We start from the raw sequence: 20,070 nt of genomic DNA, 5'->3' as shown, positions 1-20,070 counted from the left end.
TGTATTTACATTTTTTATTATCAAGTATTTTAAGAAATAAAAAAATAGAATCACACTAAGAGACCAGTGTAATTGGCAGGACGACATTAAATATAATAATACGATGAAGGCGTGGGTGTGTGCGCAAATAAAATAAATGGGTGTCACAGCACTTATGGAGTATTATTAGGAGACAGCGAGTCTGACAGGTAATGCAATGTACATTAAGCCTTTTTAATAACATGCCTTGGGGCTCAATCACACCATGGCACACTACATCCGTTTTCATCAACTTAGGCTCAACACAATGACACACAGAAATCTATTGTTTCCTATGCGCCCTGTTCGCGCCTTGAGATGCCTTGCGTAAAAAATGCAGCATGTCTGCATCTCTACGCGGTGCAACACACAGCAGCGTAAAGCATTGTGGTACATTGAGCTGAATCAAATGTCATTTTGTTACATTCCAATGACGTAAAAACGTGCTGTGACGATGAATCGCATCACCCTTCACACCACGTATCCCTTAGGGCTTGTTCATACAGAAACGTGGTACGGAAAACTGCATTCCGTGTGCTGTGAGTGATGTGGGTGTCAATTTAATCAATTTAATCCTAACAACAACCCAAATGCAGATCACAAATGCAGGGCATTTTCCAGCACCAGATCACACAGTACCACAGTACCATGCGATCCAGTGCAGTGCGTTTTTGAAAAGTAGCGCATGTGCTATCCAGTGCAATTTTAGCCCGTTCAAATGAAGAGGCTGAATATCGCACCGCTCAGGATCGTGGTTCGCGTTCAGGTATGAACTTGCTCTTAACCTCTTGGCGCCAAGCGCACGGAAATATGCGGCCTCTCAGCGGGTGGGCCTTGGCGCCAAGCGGCCGCATATTTCCGTGCATTAGTGCAAATAGAGCTGTGACGAGAGCATGCGCCCTGAGCGATCCCAGCATAGTTACTGGCGGCTAACGGAAAGCTCCCAATCGCCGCTTGCGATCAAGAGGTTTCCGATCATGTGACTGCAGTGACGGCCAATCATGGCGGTCACGGGTCACGGGTCCATAAGCCCCACCCCACCTCCCGGCATTCTGAACCCCTTAAAGGGCCAGCAGGTGCCGGCTCCAAGGGGTTAAAGTGTAACGAATGGTTTTATAGTTTTGGATAGAGTGGAGAGAAATTAGAATCCCTGTCAGGGTTTTTCGCAGTCTGTGCCCCCGATTCACTCTCTCTATTTGTCCTGTTTACTATTATCACCAAAAAGGAAAGTGAAAGAAAGTCACAAATTTTGGGTTGTCACCAGAACAGGAATAGAGTGGAAATCTCCCAATGGGGACACTAGTTCTGGTGACAAGTTGGCATTCCCTCTCTTATGCCACGTACACGCAGTCGGACATTCCGAAAACGAAATCCATGGATTTTTTCTGACGGGTGTTGGCTCAAACTTGTCTTGCATACACACGGTCACACAAATCTTGTCGGAAATTCCGAACGTCAAGAACGTGGTGACGTACAACACGTACGAGGAGCCGAGAAAAATGAAGTTCAATAGCCAGTGCGGCTCTTCTGCTTGATTCCGAGCATGCGTGGGACTTTGTGCGTCGGACTTGTGTACACACGATCAGAACTTACGACAACAGATTTTGTTGTCGGAAAATTTGAGATCAAGATCTCAAATTTTGTGTGACGGAAATTCCGATGGAAAATGTCCGATGGAGCCCACACACCGTCGGAATTTCCGACAACAAGCTCACATCGAACATTTTCCGTCGGAAAATCCGACCGTGTGTACAGGGCATTAGGAGGGCTTTCCTCTCACTTCCTGTTTTGGTTATGGAACGTGATGTGAAGGTAAATTTCCCCAATGGGGAAAAAAGTGACAGGGGTTATAACCCTCCCTTACTCTATCCACAATGAAAAAAAAATCTTTTTGCTTAGTTCAGTTATGATTGCTTATTGCAGTGAGTTACATTGTTATAAGCAAGAATTTTACTGAATTAAACTGATTCATTCAGTTTATTTTGTTGTGATTAGCTTTGACTGGTCAAAGTTAATCACATGGTACAGATGGGCTGTGATTGGCGATGTCTGTACCAGGGATTTGCAGTCAGGGGAGGCAAGTGAGGCAGAGCCTCGGGGAGTTGCACTCCAAAGCACCCTCCCCATGGTGAGGGCATGTGGCCTGGTATGGTTCGGGGGGGGGGGGGGCAATCTCTCGCCCCCCCCCCTCTTGTCCTGCGGCCTGCCAGGTTGCGTGCTCAGATAAGTGTCTGGTATGGATTTTGGGGGGGGTCCCTAAGCCTTTTTTTTTTGGCACATTTGGCACAGGGTTCCCCTCAATTTCCATTCCAGACCTGAAGGGCCTGGTATGGATTTTGGGGGGACCCCCACGCAATTTTTTTTGACATTTTTGGTTCGGGGTTCCCCTTAATATTCATACCAGACCCAAAGGGCCTGGTAATGGACTGGGGGGGGGACCCATACTTTTTTTTCAATTAGTTTTATCTATATTGCTGAGACCCGACAAAACATTACAGCCGCGATCAGTTTTAAATTACAATTTTTCCTTTAGAAATGTCATTTTGCTGCGGTACTGTTCTTAACACGGGAAAAATGCGCCACTCTATAGGTATACTATAGACACCCCCCAGGCACGATATTTAAAGGAATATTTCATTTTTATTGTTTCACTCTAAGCATTAAAAAAAAAATCACTGCTCCCGAAAAAACGTACGTTTTAAAAAAAAAAATTTGCATTGATACATGTCCCCTGGGGCAGGACCCAGGTCCCCAAACACTTTTTATGACAATAACTTGCATATAAGCCTTCAAAATGAGCACTTTTGATTTTTCATGTTAGTGTTCTATAGACTTTAAAGGTGTTTCGGCGGCTTTCGAATTTGCCCCGAACACGGCATATTGTTCGCTGTTCGCAGGACATCCAAACAACCAAAGTTCGCCCCGAACTTATGCTCAGGCCAGACCGTTCACTCATCCCTAATAATAACATGTTATTCGATTTTTACTCTGGGATTATATAATGAGTTTGGAAATTCTGGAGAAATGCTTAAATAATACATTACAATTTAATCTATTAGATTTCAGTCGACTGAAATGTACTGGAAATTTTAGTTGACTAAAATACAACTAAAACGAAAATAATTCAGATGACTAAAATACACCTAAAACTAAAATGGCATTTTATTCAAAAGACTATGACTAATACTAAATCCAAATTTGACATCAAAATGAACACTGGCGTAATGTATATGCAATTTATTTACCATGGAGTGTCCACAGATAAACAGCGGTACGTTCGGGTGCTCCTTCCGCATGAGGTCCACGTGCTGAAGTCCGTCCCTGACAAAGACGTGGAAGTCGGATACCATCATCCTTTCACCATCGCTCTGTCCGTGGCCAACTGCCAAAATCCAAAAGAAGGGAAATGAGACTTGGAAATCATCACATCTCAATTCACAGTCATCATATGTTAAGAACGGGCATTGCAACCTATACATGGGAAACTAACAGGTTTGCTTGACAGCTCACTGCCTTTGTCGTAGAAACCTTTCTTCACTTCCGTGCTGCCCAGCAGACACCAGAATTCAGCTGGCCATAGATGGATGGATGGCTCTTCCTTTTGAGAGCAGTTCATCTAAGGATAAAATGCTCTCCAGCAGGATTGTTGGCAAATGTTGCTTCCATCAGCGCATGCAGCCAATCAGCTGCAGTGCTAATCAGTGTTTTCTGGCAGCGGATGAATCCCGCTGTCAGTAAGAATACAATGGCGTAGCGGGGAGGATTCCACCATCCACCTGGATTGTGTGGATGGGGAAAGCCGTTCAATTTTTTTCTGATCAGCCCATTGGCTGATCAAAAAAAAAAAATAACCCGGTATGTGTATGCCAAGCTTTAAACCTAGTGCAGCTAGTGACCATTCTTCCAGAAGACATGGATGAGTGAGTTTAGGGTGGAGGAACTTGACTGGCCTGTCCTGACCTCACCCCAATAGAACAGCTTTGAGATGAATTAGTGCGTAGACTGCCAGCCAGGCCTTCTCGTCCAACATCAATCCCTGACCTCACAACTGCGCTTCTGGAAGAATGGTCAAACATTCCCATAGACACACTCCTAAACCTTGTGGACGGCCTTCCCAGAGGAGTTGAAGCTGTTATAGCGGCAAAGGGTGGGCCAACTCAATATTGAACCCTACGGACTAAGACTGGGATGCCATTAAAGTTCATGTGTGTAAAGGCAGGTGTCCCAATACTTTTGGTAACATAGTGTATCTGTGCACTCATCATAATAGCAGCAGTGTAGGAATGGGTGGGGGAGTAGCGGATTCATGAAGAATAGGGGCTAAAATTCTGCTTTAAGATCCAAGAGCATTTCTGGCAGATTGATAAGTATTTTCTGTACTTACAGGCTCTTTAAATGATAAAGCATGGGCATATGTTTTTTTTTTTTTTAATTTTTATCTTGCTGTGACATACCCTTTAAATACTGATACCTAAAGCTGGATAGTAACCACTGCCCATTGACTGTGACACATCAGTGGCCTTATCCTTACAATGTGACTCCACACAGCTGGCCTATCTGTGTATATCCGAGTTCAGTTCAGGACAGGGCACAGCCATCCTAAAACTTGCCGAGTCACCATAACTCTAGCAATCAGTATTATGAGGAAGTGCAATTTCCATCAGCTGAAGAGTCACCACTTCAAGCTGAAGTTTAATCGGCTTATATTTAGCCTTTGTAAGATTATAAAAGACCTGGGACACCTTTGGGTGCCATGCCCCAAGGAGAGTAGTAACATAGCGCGCTGCAGCAAACAGTGGGTGTGGCCAAACTACTCTTGCTGTCGTCATCACCCCGCCCCTCAGTGATGCCGAACCTGCCCCCAAACAGCCGCCCACAGCTCCCGGATGGCAATAATTTGTGTGTCTCGGTTAATTGGGGAGCCACAGCCCGGTCTAAATAATGTGTCCGGGTTTCGGACACATGACTCAAAACCCGGACTGTCCAGGAAAAAAAACCAGGACGGTGAATCCTGGACAGGTGGCAACCCTAGCTTTCCCCCCTAAGCATAAATTCCCCCTGCTCCCAGTACAAAGTCACCCCCTGCTGAAATCCCCCATCTCAGCACAAATCTTTGCCCCCTTATCCCCCAAGCTCAAATTCCCCCCTAAATAAAAATTCACCCCTTCTAGCACAAATTTTCTACCCCTAAAATGTCCCCTCCCAGTACACATCTCCCCCCCCCCTCCACTTCAAATGCCCCCCTCCCAGCATCAACTTCCCCAAAATCTACCCACCTAGCACAAATCTTCTCCCTAATCCCAACACAAATCCCTCTAAATCACCACTCTTAGCACCTCCCCCAAATTTCCCCTCCAGCCTCCCCAAATTCCTCCTTCTAACACAACTCCCCCCCTATCTCCTTGTGTTGCCCCCTCCCCCCCACCTCACATGATACCACAGTGCCCAGGGCAACCGTCCCTCCTGCCCACCCCTTGTCCCATCCCCACCCCTTGTCCCTCAAGAGCCCTCAGTCCTGACGCAGGGAGTGGGAGGAGTTATGCAAATATTTAAATACCTTGATGGGTGGATGTCAGTATGGAGGAGTGGGCATTTCTAGACAGGCTGTATTTGCATACAGAGCACCTTAGGCAACGCCCACATGTGATGCTGAGCTTCCATGGATTGAAAGAACTGAAATCCAATGATTGAAAGGGGCGGGCCAGGGACAGTCCGTCAACTAGAGAAAGCTGGCTGTCCTGCAGCCCGGGAAATGAGGCGGAGCTCTATCTGATTGCTGCAGCTTCTAATGCACATCGTGAGAAGCTCACAGTGTGCAGTGAAATCAGAGTAAGAAATTTCAGTTACAAGAAAGGAGACCACACAACCGTGGAAAGGCTAAAAGTAAGGCTGGAGTTCAACTTTAATTGCCATTTTTATTTTTATTTTTTTATGAAAGTTTTGACAACTTCTGTAAATATTCAGTGGCAAAGCTTACACCTGCAGATTCTATCACGAGCCCTGATAAGGATGTGTTAATTAATACACAGTGTTCGCTCAGGGCCGGGATTACAGATTAGCCAGGAGATGTTGATGCCGATAATAAATCCCATAAAAGAGAGACTCCGGCTTTGTTTAAAGTGCCCAACTGATCTGCGATGGCGGATTTAAAAGTACATGAAAACCTGAACATTAAAATGTCATACAACCTTTAAACATGTTACCGTCATTTTCGATGTTTGTAAATCTTCAGCTTTCATCAAAATATTATCTAGGGATCCTGCCCTAAAAGACCTTGTTCAAGCACTTCCTGTTATGGGGTGACAACCCTCTGTCCCTGGCAAGGTGGATTTAATCACGATTTTAAATCACTAGTAAAAAGGCTTAATTTTAAATCAACTCGATTGAAATCATAATTTTTAAAGAGCAACTGTCATCTCTGTCCTGCAGCGGCTCCTCCTCCCCCCGCTGTTGACTCCCCGACAGTCCCATTCACTTTAATGGGATGGCTGGTGATGGCGGCAGTGACACAACAAGGTGAGGGACGTGGCGGCAGCAGGTGAGTGGATGCCCGCTAACAAGCGCTGCCATGATGGATCTGAAATGACAGGTGCTCTTTAAATGTAAGGACTCATTCTTGCTGGTAGTTAGAATCTTTAATATTTGCAAACAAAATGAAGATTTCCTATTTAGAATAATAATCTTTCAGGTTAGTAAAACAGCGATATCAGAACCGATTTTAAAACACAATTTATGTGAAATACAAATTACCTGAGCAGACTGCAGTTCCTCTTTAAGTTCTTTTGTTTGGTTTTTCAAAGATGTTTTGTTTATGCACTTCAGTTACTAAACATTGACGTTTAAGCAAATACACTTAAAGTGGGGTTCCACCCAAAAAAACAAAAATACCTGAAAAATTCTAAAAAAAAACCATTTGGATATTTTTTTTTTTACTTACCTCTAAATGCCTGTTGCTAGGGGGTCCTTCGTAGTCTGCCTCTTCCTTTGCCTGGGCTGGTGACATCACTTCCCCCTCGGCACAGGAAGGGCTCGGCTCTTCTCCCTCCCTCCTGTCAATCATCTGGGACCCATTACAGGTCCCAGGTGATTGAGCGGCCAATCACGGCGCGCGGCGCCGCTCGCGCATGCACAGTGGGTGCCAGGCTGTGAAGCCACAGCCCGGCCCCACAGTTGAAATGCCGACGAATGGAGGGGGGGGGACGAGCGGGGCTTCGATCCCCCACATCGCTGGACCCTGGGACAGGTAAGTGTCCAATTAAAAGTCAGCAGCTGCAGTATTTGTAGCTGCAGACTTTTAATTTTTTTTTTTTAATGGACCCCCTGGGTGGAACTCCTCTTTAACATAAATATGGTATTTACTATCCAAAGTATAAACAACAAGGGCAGAAGATCAAGATATTAATCTATTAATAACTATTTAGAATAATAATCTGTCAGGTCAGTAAAACAGCGATATCAGAACCGATTTTAGGTTAATCGCACATAGTTGGAGAACTACTCAAATTCTTTTATTTAATTAAAACAATAACATTATATTACCAATTCTTGTATTTGCTTAAACGTCAATGTTTAGTAACTGAAGTGCATAAACAAAATATCTTTGAAAAACCAAACAAAAGAACTTAAAGAGGAACTGCAGTCTGCTCACATAATTTGTAATAAAAACATCTTTGCCATTCTGAAGCTTCCCTGCAACCACTTTGCATATTATTTTATATATACTGTGATTCTGTACTTTGCCAAATATGCTGCAGAAATCTCCCTCCACTGAGTCTGGCAGCAACCATTAGAACTGTGGGCAGCTGAAGCTGCTGCTTGTTCACTTCCTGGATTTACACAGAGGCACACCTCCAGCTCTCATTGGCCCTCTTATATCTCTTCCCCACTCCCTTCCTGACAAACTTTCATGAGATCGAGAGAGCTGTGCATGATGTCACAAGAGGGAAGAATGCCCCTTATATTGTTGGTCAGTGGGAATAATGCTACTTACATTGGTGGTCAGAGGGAAGAATGCTCCTTACATTGATGGTCAGAGGGAAGAATGCTCCTTACATTGGTAGTCAGAGGGAAGAATGCTCCTTACAGTGGTGGTCAGTGGGAAGAATTCTCCTTACAGTGGTGGTCAGTGGGAAGAATGGTCCTTACATTGATGGTCAGCGAGAAGAATGCTCCTACATTGGTGGTCAGAGGGAAGACTATTCCTTACATTGGTGGTCCTTACAGACAGCAAAAACATAAAACTGTTCCATGCTGCTGATTTTGTCAAGTAGCATTGGCCCTGGATCTATGTAGGCACCATCAGATGGGAGGTCAATCAACCACAGCTCAAGGAACCTCTAGCAACCTCTGAAGGAACTCTAGAGATCCATCTGAGAATGGCTGCTCTATTGTCTATGGCCAACATAACACAGGATTTTGGCTAAAACTCATGTTTTTCTGGTTTTAAATGATGCAGGATTAGATCCTCTGTTGTGTCTCACCTTTCTCCATCTAAAACTAATATTTTTTCGGATGGAGTTCCAATTAATCCTAGAGTCGTGGGCGTTTGATGGCTGTTTTTCACCATGGATCACTGCAGACCGTAGATACATTCCATGGATACTGCAATCTACACTTTTCTTTAGGTTCAGGTACCAACACTTTGAAATGTGAGGATCTACCCAAGCAGTTCGTTCAGCTTGTATTCATTCAGGCAGGCCTTTGCATAACTTAGTCGTTGCTAGGTCTAAAGGAGCTTGCCCAATCGTATTGTAATGAATATGGTCAACTTTCACAGTATATCCCAACAATTACATGGACCAAGCCTGTTTGCCTCTACCATTGGGCACAAGGTCACTATGGTATCACAGTCCTTGGGCCCAGTTTTACACAACCTCTTCCAAGATCTAAGTCTGACCCCGAACTGGATGACATAAAGACTGCACTATTTCCAAAAAATCCACTCAAGGAGCCATAATCTGACCCATACTGACTTGATTATAGAAAAATCTTTGAAATGCGTATTTGATTTCACGGAAATATTCCAAGACTGACGTCAGGTTTACAAGAGTTTACAAGCCTTCAGACATGGAAACATTGAGGGTGTTCTTCAGGACGAAGGACTGTGGAAAATGATTAACGGATTTAATAATATCCGACTGTGGATGGCAGACACCCGTGACGGTGGTGCAATTCATATCAAAGTACGACGTTAGCAGATGGTGTTAATTATATACTTATTTAACCAGGATGCAATTTGAGGAAGTCTCACCTTTACAAGGAGTCCATTCACAGGCTGATGTTCTATTACACTTTGTTTTGTAGATCTGTGAATAGATACTTTAGGACTTAAAAGAGACCCTGTCGCCTTGTCCATTCACTGCAAAGTTACAAGGCTGGTTACTTGAATGCATCTGTTGGCATTAATGGGTGTTTATGTGCTTCTTTGCATGTTTACATGTAAAAACGCTTCTCTAGGGATGCCAATTAGTGCACCGAACCAAACCTTGAACACCGAACCGAACCTTGCTTGCCAGGCAATTTCATGTGACCCTCGCACCTCTCCTGCATCCCCATCATCTCTGCCCCTCACCTTGTCCCAGCAGTCAGCAGCAGAGGGGAGGACAGAACTCCTCCAACAGATCCTGCACTTCTTCATGCAGCCGCAGAGGCTTGTCTCTGCCCCCCCCCCCCCCCTGTTTCTCTGTGCAGCTGGAAGCACCCCGTCCTCTCCGACTCCCCTGGTTTTAGCATTTAGCAGACTCTGGCAGCTGACTCCAGCCTTCCTCCAGACCCTGCACCATAGGCGTGCGCAGGGGGTATTTCTGGGCACACCCTAATCACACCATGCAGCGCAGATTCCCCCTGCTGATATTTCACCAAATCCCTCCAAGGGGGCTCCTAAAAAAAATTGTAAAAAAGAATACAAAAATAAAATTATAAAAAATAATATAAATAAAAAAACTACTGAGACCAATCTCCACCCTACTGACATGTCCACTGCTCTACTGACACTATCCATATTTTAATACATTTTGAAATTAAAATTAAAACTTTTTTTTTTACATTTGTTTATAAGAGTGTGTATGTGTGTAAATATACAGAGGAACCTCAGATTGCGAGTAACGCGGTTAACGTGCGTTTCGCAATACGAGCACTGTATTTTTTAAAAATCGTAACTTCGGTTTGTGAGTGTTGTCTCACAAAACAAGTGCGATTCAGGCCAAAGTGGTGTGCAGTACCGCGTTTGGCCTGAGGAGGGGGGGGCGCTGGAGCCAAGCAGAGCCGAACGTCACGTTCGGAAATGCACGGAAAGACCCGAGTACAGCATGGCTGACCTTGGCAAATCTCAGGTAGGAAGTCTTTCCGAGGTTTGCCGAGGTCAGCTGAAGTGTATTTGGGCCTTTTTGGCTGTTTCCGAGGCTCTCCGGCTGTCCGGCGCCCCCCCCCCCCCGCCTCTGGCCGCATGCGGTATTGCATCCCATTGAAGTCAATGCAGAACAAATTATTTCCGTTTCCATTGACTTCAATGGGAAAACTCGCTTTGATATGGGAGTACTTTGGATTACGAGCATTCTCCTGGAACGGATTATGCTCGTAATCTGAGGTTCCACTGTGTATATATATATATATATATATATATATATATATACACACACACTATATTGGCAAAAGTATTGGGACACCTGCCTTTACACACACATGAACTTTAATAGAATCCCAGTCTTAGTCCGTAGGGTTCAATATTGAGTTGGCCCACCCTTTGCAGCTATAACAGCTTTAACTCTTCTGGGAAGGCCGTCCACAAGGTTTAGGAGTGTGTCTATGGGGATGTTTGACCATTCTTCCAGAAGCGCATTTGTGAGGTCAGACACTAAACATGACCAGTGCACAAAACAAGGTCCATAAAGACATGGATGAGTGAGTTTGGGGTGGAGGAACTTGACTGGCCTGCAGAGATTCCTGACCTCAACCCGATTGAACACCTTTGGGATGAATTAGAGCGGAAACTGCGAGCCAGGCCTTCTTGTCCACATCAGTGCCTGACCTCACAAATGCGCTTCTGGAAAAATGGTCAAACACTCCCATAGACACACTCCTAAACCTTGTGGACAGCCTTCCCAGAAGAGTTGAAGCTGTTATAGCTGCAAAGGGTGGGCCAACTCAATATTGAACTCTATGGACTAAGACTGGGGTGCCATTAAAGTTCATGTGCGTGTAAAGGCAGGCGTACCAATGCTTTTGGTAATATAGTATATATATATATATCTATCTATATCTAGATCTAGATATATATATATATATCTAGATATAGATATATCTAGATATATATATATATCTAGATCGATCTATCTATCTATCTATCTATCTATCTATCTATCTATCTATCTATCTATCTATCTATCTATCTATCTATCTATCTATCTATATCTATACATACACACACACCCATGTGTGTGTTTGAGCTTTGAGGTGCACACCCTAATGCAATAGGCTGCACACACCTTTGCCCAGCACTTTCTAATTCCCAGCTCCCCCCGGCTTCTTCCAGGTAGCAGCAGAAGGTAAGGGATGGGGGGTGCACTGTGATGTGAGGGAGGGTGAAGGACCCTTGACTTCTGATGGTGGGGGGGGGGCTCTTGACATCTGATGTAAGGAGGGGTTGGGTGCTCTGGACATCTAGTCTTACAGATACAACCGACCCTTTTTTGGTTACGTACTCGTACTCGGGATGGAGGTACATATAATGTGCCTCATTTAAAGTCCCAAACCCCCCCCCTTTTTGATAGACCCTTTGAGGGCAACCATAATGCTGATGTGGCCCACAATTAAATTAAGTTTGACACCCCTGCCTTAGAATAATGTGGATTTTTTTTTTCCTCTGGCGGTCCCGGGTTTATTGCTGGGATTATGGCTATCATCGCTTTTAGTTACATTGTGACAAGTTGTGTCAAACAACAAGGTGCTTTGCTTACATATGGTTAAGATCACTGTCAAGTTCGCAGACCAGATACAGCTAATCATTTTTCGTTACAGTGTGTTTTATTATGTGATCCTGTATCTCAAACATCAGGCCCAATGCGTTCTTCCCCGTAACAGTTAACCGCTCTCCAGGAAGAATAATGATGCGACTTAGCATAAAACAGTTGACGGAGCACAAATGGCTCTATGCTCTGTTTCTGGCTCATTCGATGAGCTCCGGTAATGAGCCAGAATTACCTTTTGTTTTTCCTTCTGTCAGCAACATGCGCTGTGAATCCAACTGCGTCCGCGGGCTGCCGAGTCGCAGATCCTAATCACCGACTTCATTTGTTGCTGCGGCAATATCGTGACAGCACCAGAGAAGAGTCAATAAAGATGTGTTAATTTACAGTAAAACATATCTTTATTATCTGTGATTCCACACCAAGATAATAAGCTGCAGAGGATGGCGATTGTGCGCCTGCTGTGACATCTTTTTCAGTACATGGCACTATATGCAATAATTAAAGGTATGCCTTTTACTAGCTAACTGAATGCAAGGCAGTAAAGTCAGCATGATTCCTGCTGGATTGCTAGAAGAACAACTGTAGGGTACATTATATGGATAATATATCATTCTCCAGGGTATGGAAAACATCCAATTGCAGCTTACCAGTCCTTAGATGTAATGGGCGCATTCGTTTTATTTCTTTTAGGTTTTCCTTGTCCGGACTTCTTTCCTTTATTTTCACCTGGTGATCCCGCCATTAACACTTCTTGTCCTACAGCAGCCTTTCTCAACCTTTTTACTCCAGAAGAACCCTTAAAATAATTTTCAGGCCTTGGGGAATCCTTACTAAATCCAATCCAGCTCAATGTATTGGGCAACACAGTGACTAAGTGGTTAGCACTTTCGCCTAGCAGCACCAAGGTCATCAGTTCAAACCATGGCACTACCTGCCTGGAGTTTGCATGTTCTCCCTGTGCCTGCGTGGGTTTCCTCCCACACTCCAAAGGTCATACGTGCAGGATGAATCAGAGGAACTCCAATACTGTATAAAATTTATTTCAAATAAAAAATACCAACTACTCACTGAACAGTGGTTAAAAATGAGCCTATATGCAGTAAAAGTCAATCCCGGGAATCAAGCCAACAACCTCATGGGATCAGTGGGCATGGCGATGTCACGAGCACAGACTCCGCCCAACGCGTTTTGTAAAGGGTCACGTCACTGGGGGCATGGGGGTCACGCTCATCACAGGACTGTATCACTTATGGGACTTTGTCTTTTTTAGCTAATATCACGTATTTATTAGTTTTTTTTTGCTTAAGTTAGAGCGGCAAAATTTTGTTTGTTTTTGTACCTTCCTCTGCCCGGGCTGTAAAATCCAGGTGGTATGATTCATCCTAGTTCCAGAGCTGTGAAGCTAACTGGCAGTGACCAGCATAAAACCCACTTGGCCTTATTAGGATACACTGGGGACTGGTGCTTAATATTTTGGGGGGCGGCGGAAAACAAACCTTCCCCTCCACCCGTGGAAGACAGACAGCAGTAATCAGTGCCCCCCCCCTACGGGAGATGGCGAGCGACAATCAGTTGCCTTACCTTAGGGGGCCGATACTGCTCCATATAAAACTGTATAAAATTGATTACAAATGAAAAATACCAACTACTCACTGAACAGCGTTTAAAAAAACAAGCATACATGCAGTAAAAATCAGTCCCGTGAATCAAGCCAACAACCACGTGGCATCGGTGGGCATGGCGAGGTTACTAGCATGGACTCCGCCCAGCGCATTTCGTGAAAGGTCACGTCATTGGGGGCATGGGGGCCACGCTCATCACCAGACTGACTTTTACTGTATATATGCTCATTTTTAATCGCTTTTCAGTGAGCAGTTGGAATTTTCTATTTGTAATAAATTTTATACAGTTTTACACTATGGGAGTTTCTCTGATTCATCCTGCATGTATGATCTGCCGGTGAACCAACCACTATTCCCATGTGAGTGTTCCCATTTGACATGTAAGGAAGGATTTTGAGATCCCCTACTATATTGTAAACGAGTAAGGGTTGATGACTTCTGCCTTAAAGTAGATTTTACCATACTACGTTTATGACTCTTATAACCTAAAGTCCACTCCTTCTGGTAAGCGACCATTTTTCATTATATGGTGGAGACACACCTGGATGATTCACCTTTCTTTATGATTCTCACTATCAAGATGTGCATGTGATATATGTTGAATATTGAATCTTTCATTTTTTTGGAGTGACTTACAAGGATTGGACGGTATAAAATTTATTACAAATAAAAAATACCAACTACTCAATGAACAGTGGTTAAAAATGAGCCTATATGCAGTAAAAGTCAGTTCCGGGAATGAAGCCAACAACCTTGTGCGATCGGTGGGCATGCAACGTCATGAGCACGGACTCCGCCCATTGCATTTCGTAAAGGGTCACATCATTTGTCTTTTTTAGCTAATATCACATATTTATTTATTTTGTTTGCAATTTTTTTTGATTGTTTTTGTACCTTCCTCTGCCCAGGGCTGTAAAATCCAGGTGGGATGATTCATCCCAGTTCCAGGGCTGTGAAGCTAACCGGCAGTGACCAGCACAAAACCAACTTGGCCTTATTAGGACACAGTGGTGGCTGGTGCTTAATATTTTGGGGACGGCGGCGGCAAACAAACCTGCCGCCCCCCCCCCCCGCGCGGGAGACGGACAGCAGCGATTAGTGCCCCAGCCCCCATGGGAGATGGACAGCGGCGATCAGTTGCCTTACCTTAGGAGACCGATGCTGCTGCTTGCTCCAGGGGAGAGCCGGGGCCGTTGTTTCTCCTCCCAGCCGAATAGGAAGTGGGTCCTCCTGAAACCCGATTAGCCGGGAGTCCTAAGACTCCCTGGCCAATCGGGTCTCAGGACCCGCTTCCTGATTGGCCAGGAGGAGAATCAGGAAAACAATAGTGAATATTAATTCGCTATTGTCACACAACTGGGTGGGCTCAGGGCGCAGTGCTCTGCGCCCCGAGCCCACCCTTTTTTGAAGCAATTAGAGCCTCAGTCTCTAATCATGTGGCTTGAAAAAAACAAAAAACTCATAGAAACCTGTGAGTCCGGCGCCTCGCATGCAAAGTAGGGGAGTGGCGCCCCTGCGCCCCTTATGGACCTTGCTTATTAGGTTACATTTGGCACACTTTGGCCACATTTGCAAAAACGCACCAGTAGCACAGCCTTATTTCCCAGGCACAGGAAGGTATGAAGATGAAATGAGCGTAGATTTAGGCTCCTAATATTTTTACCTGGTCGTTTTACTTTAACACGACGATTCACCTACTTTGAAATTTAGGTAAGGCGATTATATTCCATTACGGGTTTTAACAAGATCCACAAATGAACATGAGGCCATTGATCAGCGGGGAACATAATCCCCCCCGATGGCTTTCTATACAAATAAGCCCAGGCTCACCCTTTCCGCTAACACGCCGCCGTCTGCGTAGCCTCGCCGGGCCCCCGGTGGGTCGACGGGAGAATAATGTAATGTAATTACCGTGGAGATGACTGAGATGGCTACATGGCAAGGGACTTTCACAGGGAGAGAAAGGTATGAATGAATATTCATGGAGACAGCCGAGAATAAATCAGGCCTCCTAAGCGATGCAGAACATCAAAAAAAAAAAAAAAAAAGCGGCATAAGTTTGAACTCACATTTTGTATTTTTTTAAAGGGAACTTGAACCGCATCTAAACCCCCCAAAAAATGTAATATAATGCAGCTTGCCAGTCCTTAGATGTGGTGTCTGCATTAGTTTACTTTCTGTCAGTTATTTTTGGCAGTAACACCCTTCCTGTCTGACCCTTGGTTCACACCTACACGTTTTTTAGTTAGTTTTGCAGAAACGCACTACAGTCGATTCAACATGGTTTCCTATGGATCTTGTTTACATCGGTGCGTTTTTTGGAAAGCGCCTGGAACTTTTTTTCCCCACAGCAGATTGCATTTTGCATGTAATAGACTTCAATGGACCTCCACCTAAATTGCAAGTGTTGCCTTTTTGATGCGTTTTGCGTAGGATAGTATAGGAATAATAGGAAAGTATGACAGTTCCGTTCACGGAGTGCATGTTCAATGCAATTTTGATGCAACTTTACACTCTCTGGCACTCAAGTCGCATCAAAGTCCCACTCCATAAACACAACTGTCATACTTTCCTATTAGTTAATAGGTTCAGGCACTTCCTGTTAGAGGGTGACAACACTCTGTTTCTGTCTCCCAATTGTGCTTCTGAGTTGTCATCCTGTCACATGGGCTTCTGATGGAGACAAGTGCCTGTTTTAAAAGTGGTTCTAAAGGCAGAAGGTTTTTTTTTCTCTGAGCCAATGAGGAGGGAGAGAGGGGACAGAGCCTCGGCTCTTGTGCACATTGCTGGATCGAGATTGGGCACAGGTAAATAAATGCAGGGCTGGGGGGAGGGACTGCATGCAGAAGGAATTTTTAGAATTCATTAGGGGAAAAAAACCTTCTGCGTGCAGTCCGTCCTCCCCCTGCTTATATTTACCTGAGCCCAATCTCAAATCAGCAATGTGCACAAGAGGGTTCTGTCCCCTCTCTCCCTTCTCATTGGTTCAGAGACAACAGCTTGCTGCTTCAATCACAGCCATTAAGGAAGGAGCGGGCCGAGTCGCACATGGAGCGAGCATGCACGAGTGCCCCATAGCAAACAGCTTGCTATGGTGGGCACTTGGTGGGGGGGGGAGCCAGAAGTGGGGGGGCCCAAGAAGAGGAGGATCGGGGCTGCTCTGTGCAAAACCATTACACAGAGCAGGTAAGTATAACGTGTTTGTTATTTAAAAAAAAAAAAAACGTTTACAAGCACAAGGCTCCTACGATCAAATTTCGATCACAGTGTCATTACAAAAGTACTTCTTCTAATGCCCTGTACACACGACCAGTTTTTCCGTCGGAATAAACACTGAAGGTTTTTCCGACGGAGTTCCGACGGATTTCCGCTCAAGCGGTCTTGCATGCACACGGTCACACCAAATTCCGACCGCCCAGAACGAGGTGACGTACAACACGCACGACGGCACTAGAAAACGGAAGTTCAATAGCCAGTAGCCAATAGCTTCCGTCTCGTACTTGCTTCAGAGCATGCGCCGTTTTTGGTGCGTCAGAACAGCATACAGACGATCGTTTTTTCCCACAGTAATTTGTTCCATCGTAAAAATATAGAACATGTTCTGTATCTAAATCCGTCTGAATTTTCGACAGAAAAAATCCGATGGGGCACACATACGGTCGGAATAGACGATGAAAAGCTCCCATCGGACTCTTTCTGACGGAAATTCCTCTCGTGTGTACGCAGCATAATATTTCCAAATCTGAAGCTTTGAATAAATTATTCCTTTGGTGATCCTGCCATGAAGATCCTTGTTCAGGTACCTCCTGTTAAGAGGGTGACAACACTCTTGTTTCTGTCTCCCAATCGTGCTCCTAAGTTGTCACCCTGTCACATGGGCTTCAGATGGCGATAACTGCCTGTTTTAACCAATCAGGTGTTCTACATGCGCATGTGCTGACAAGGAACATTGCTTTTCAAGGAAATTTCCATGAGACTATAGCATTATCTTCCTTATACAGTTCTTCTAGTCATCGGCTGCTTTGCTCTGTAAGAACTGCTTATCTTTATGCTCTTTTTTTTTTTTCACCTTTATGCTGTGTTTGCTTTGTTCGGCTCGGCATAATACGCTGAACAGTAAAGGCCGATGAGCGGGTCTCAGGGCAGGATTTAGTTGTGTGTAGGCTCTAGGCACCCTGCTGCCAGAACATCATTCTTCGTTCTGGGGCGTGCTGATAAAGCGCTATCTCTCCTCAGCAGCGGATCTGTAGCTTTGAGCGGCGGTAGTCGGTGCTGTTAAGATGTGAGCAGAGCTGTAAGCATTCGGTGCTGCGGCAGGTCGAGTTTTACAAAGCGGGTGATGTCGAGATTTGTATGGGACAGATTTGGTGTTAGTGCAACTTTTAGGGTCCTACCTGTTAAAGTGCATTTCTCTATGTGCACTGTGGTACCCGATAACGCGGGTCCATTGGCGTCTCCTGCACCGGGATGCCGATCTGCTGCAGTAATGTACTGTAAAATCCATGTTTTACCCCATGTTATCGCAACGCAGTCCTGTGAAAAGGGTCTTAGAATTAATGTTGGTATTAGAGTGTATTAGCAGGTAAAGCCGAAGTATAATCTGCTTATATTTTGTGTTCCCTGACTCCTTCTTTTTTTCCCTTAATACACATTAATGAAATAAATAAAACCTTTACATGACTTATTTTAGGCCCAGTGATGTCATTACTGGGTCATTCTCAATGCAATGCAGGCAAATCATGGCTGGTGGGAGGGGCTGTAAACATAAGCTTCCTAAAAACATCACAGCACCCGGCCTTCACTGATTCGCTCTCAGCTCTGATGGAAGCAGTGGGATGGCTCTTATGCCGCGTACACACGGGCGGACTTTTCGACCGGACTGGTCCGACAGACTTTCGACATACTTTTGACGGACTTTTTAACGAACGAGCTTGCCTACACACGATCACACCAAAGTTCGACGGATTTGTACGTGATGACGTACGACCGGACTAAAATAAGGAAGTTGATAGCCAGTAGCCAATAGCTGCCCTAGCGTCGGTTTTTTGTCCGTTGGACTAGCATACAGACGAGCGGATTTCTGGGTCCGACAGAGTTACGACGTAAAGATTTGAAGCATGTTCCACATCTAAAGTCCGTCAGATTTTCGACTGGAAAAGTCAGCTGAAGGTCCGATGAAGCCCACACACGATCGGATTGTCCGCCGGACTCGGTCTGTCGGACCAGTCCGGTCGAAAACTCCACTCGTGTGTACGCTGCATAAGGAGGAGTTATGCAAATATAAAAATGCCTTCAGAGAAGGATTGGGAGAAAGTGCTGTGGTCAGATGAGACCAAAATTGAGCTCTTTTGCAATAACTCGACTCGCCCTGTTTGGAGGAAGAAAAATGCTGACTATGACCCCAAGAACATCATCCCTACAGTCATTCATGGAGGTGGAAACATTATTCTTTGGGGCTGTTTCTCTGAAAAAGGTACAGGCTGACTTTGCCGCATTGAGGAGCCAATGGATGGGGCCATGTATTTCAAAATCTTGGATGAGAACCTTCTTCCCTCAGCCAGAACACTGACGATGGGTGGTGGATGGGTCTTCCAGCATGACAATGACCCAAAACATACCACCAAGGCAAGAAAGGAGTGGCTCAAGAAGAAGCACATTAAGGTCATGGAGTGGCCTAGTTAGTCTCCAGACCTTAATCCTTTAGAAAATGTATGGATGGAGCTGAAACTTCGAGTTGCCAAGAGACAGCCAAGAAACCTTAAGGATTCAGAAAATGGCTAATTGGACCCATTAATGGCTGTGTGTTGAGTTATTTTGAGGGGACAGCAAATTTACACTGTTATACAAGCTGTACACTCACTACTTTACATTGTAGCAAAGTGTCATTTCTTCAGTGTTGTCACATGAAAAGATATAATACAATATTTACAAAAATGTAAATCACTTTTGTGAGATACTGTATATATACACACACACACACATATACAGAATATGCTGTACAGTATATACTTGCAGAGGCACATCAAAGGACAAGCCCTATGATCAGTGATCTTCAAGCTAATTATTATTATTATACAGGATTTCTATCCAGCAGTTTGCACAGTTCTTTACAATATAAAGGGGGACAGTATAATTACAATACAGTTCAATACAGAAGGAATAGGACGGCCCTGCTCATGGAGCTTACAATCTAAAGAGAAGGGGAGGTGCTGAAAAAAGTAGAAGCTGTATGATTAAACCCTGGGGGCAGGGGAAACGCGTCAGTGGCATGGCTTAGAAGAAGCCTATGGCTGAGGCCTTTTACATTCCAAAGCACTTGTTAAGCTAGCGGTGTGTGTCATCCTTTCATTTCTACATGCATACACTGCTTTCTGGATCAAGCATACGTGGAAGCCTATACCCTTGTTGCACTGTGAATAACTGGACTTGTCATCACATTTGAGCTAACTTGGATAGGGAGTTTC

At 44.6% G+C, this 20,070-nt stretch overlaps 1 protein-coding gene across 3 annotated transcripts in view; it reads right to left on the bottom strand.

The window, feature by feature from the left end:
* Nucleotides 1-20,070, bottom strand: part of MGLL (monoglyceride lipase) — a 107,584-nt gene that overhangs the window by 22,527 nt on the left and 64,987 nt on the right. For all 3 annotated transcript variants that reach the window (XM_073591904.1, XM_073591905.1, XM_073591906.1), the window contains exon 4: nucleotides 3,264-3,400. In XM_073591904.1, the coding sequence (XP_073448005.1) occupies nucleotides 3,264-3,400 (137 nt within the window). The remainder of the gene's footprint in view (nucleotides 1-3,263; nucleotides 3,401-20,070) is intronic.

The sequence above is a fragment of the Aquarana catesbeiana genome, linkage group LG07 (assembly GCF_042186555.1).
Source record: "Aquarana catesbeiana isolate 2022-GZ linkage group LG07, ASM4218655v1, whole genome shotgun sequence".
NCBI classification, from domain to species: domain Eukaryota; kingdom Metazoa; phylum Chordata; class Amphibia; order Anura; family Ranidae; genus Aquarana; species Aquarana catesbeiana.
The sequence above is the reverse complement of the archived record's forward strand: the minus strand, read 5'-3'. Positions and strand labels throughout refer to the sequence as shown.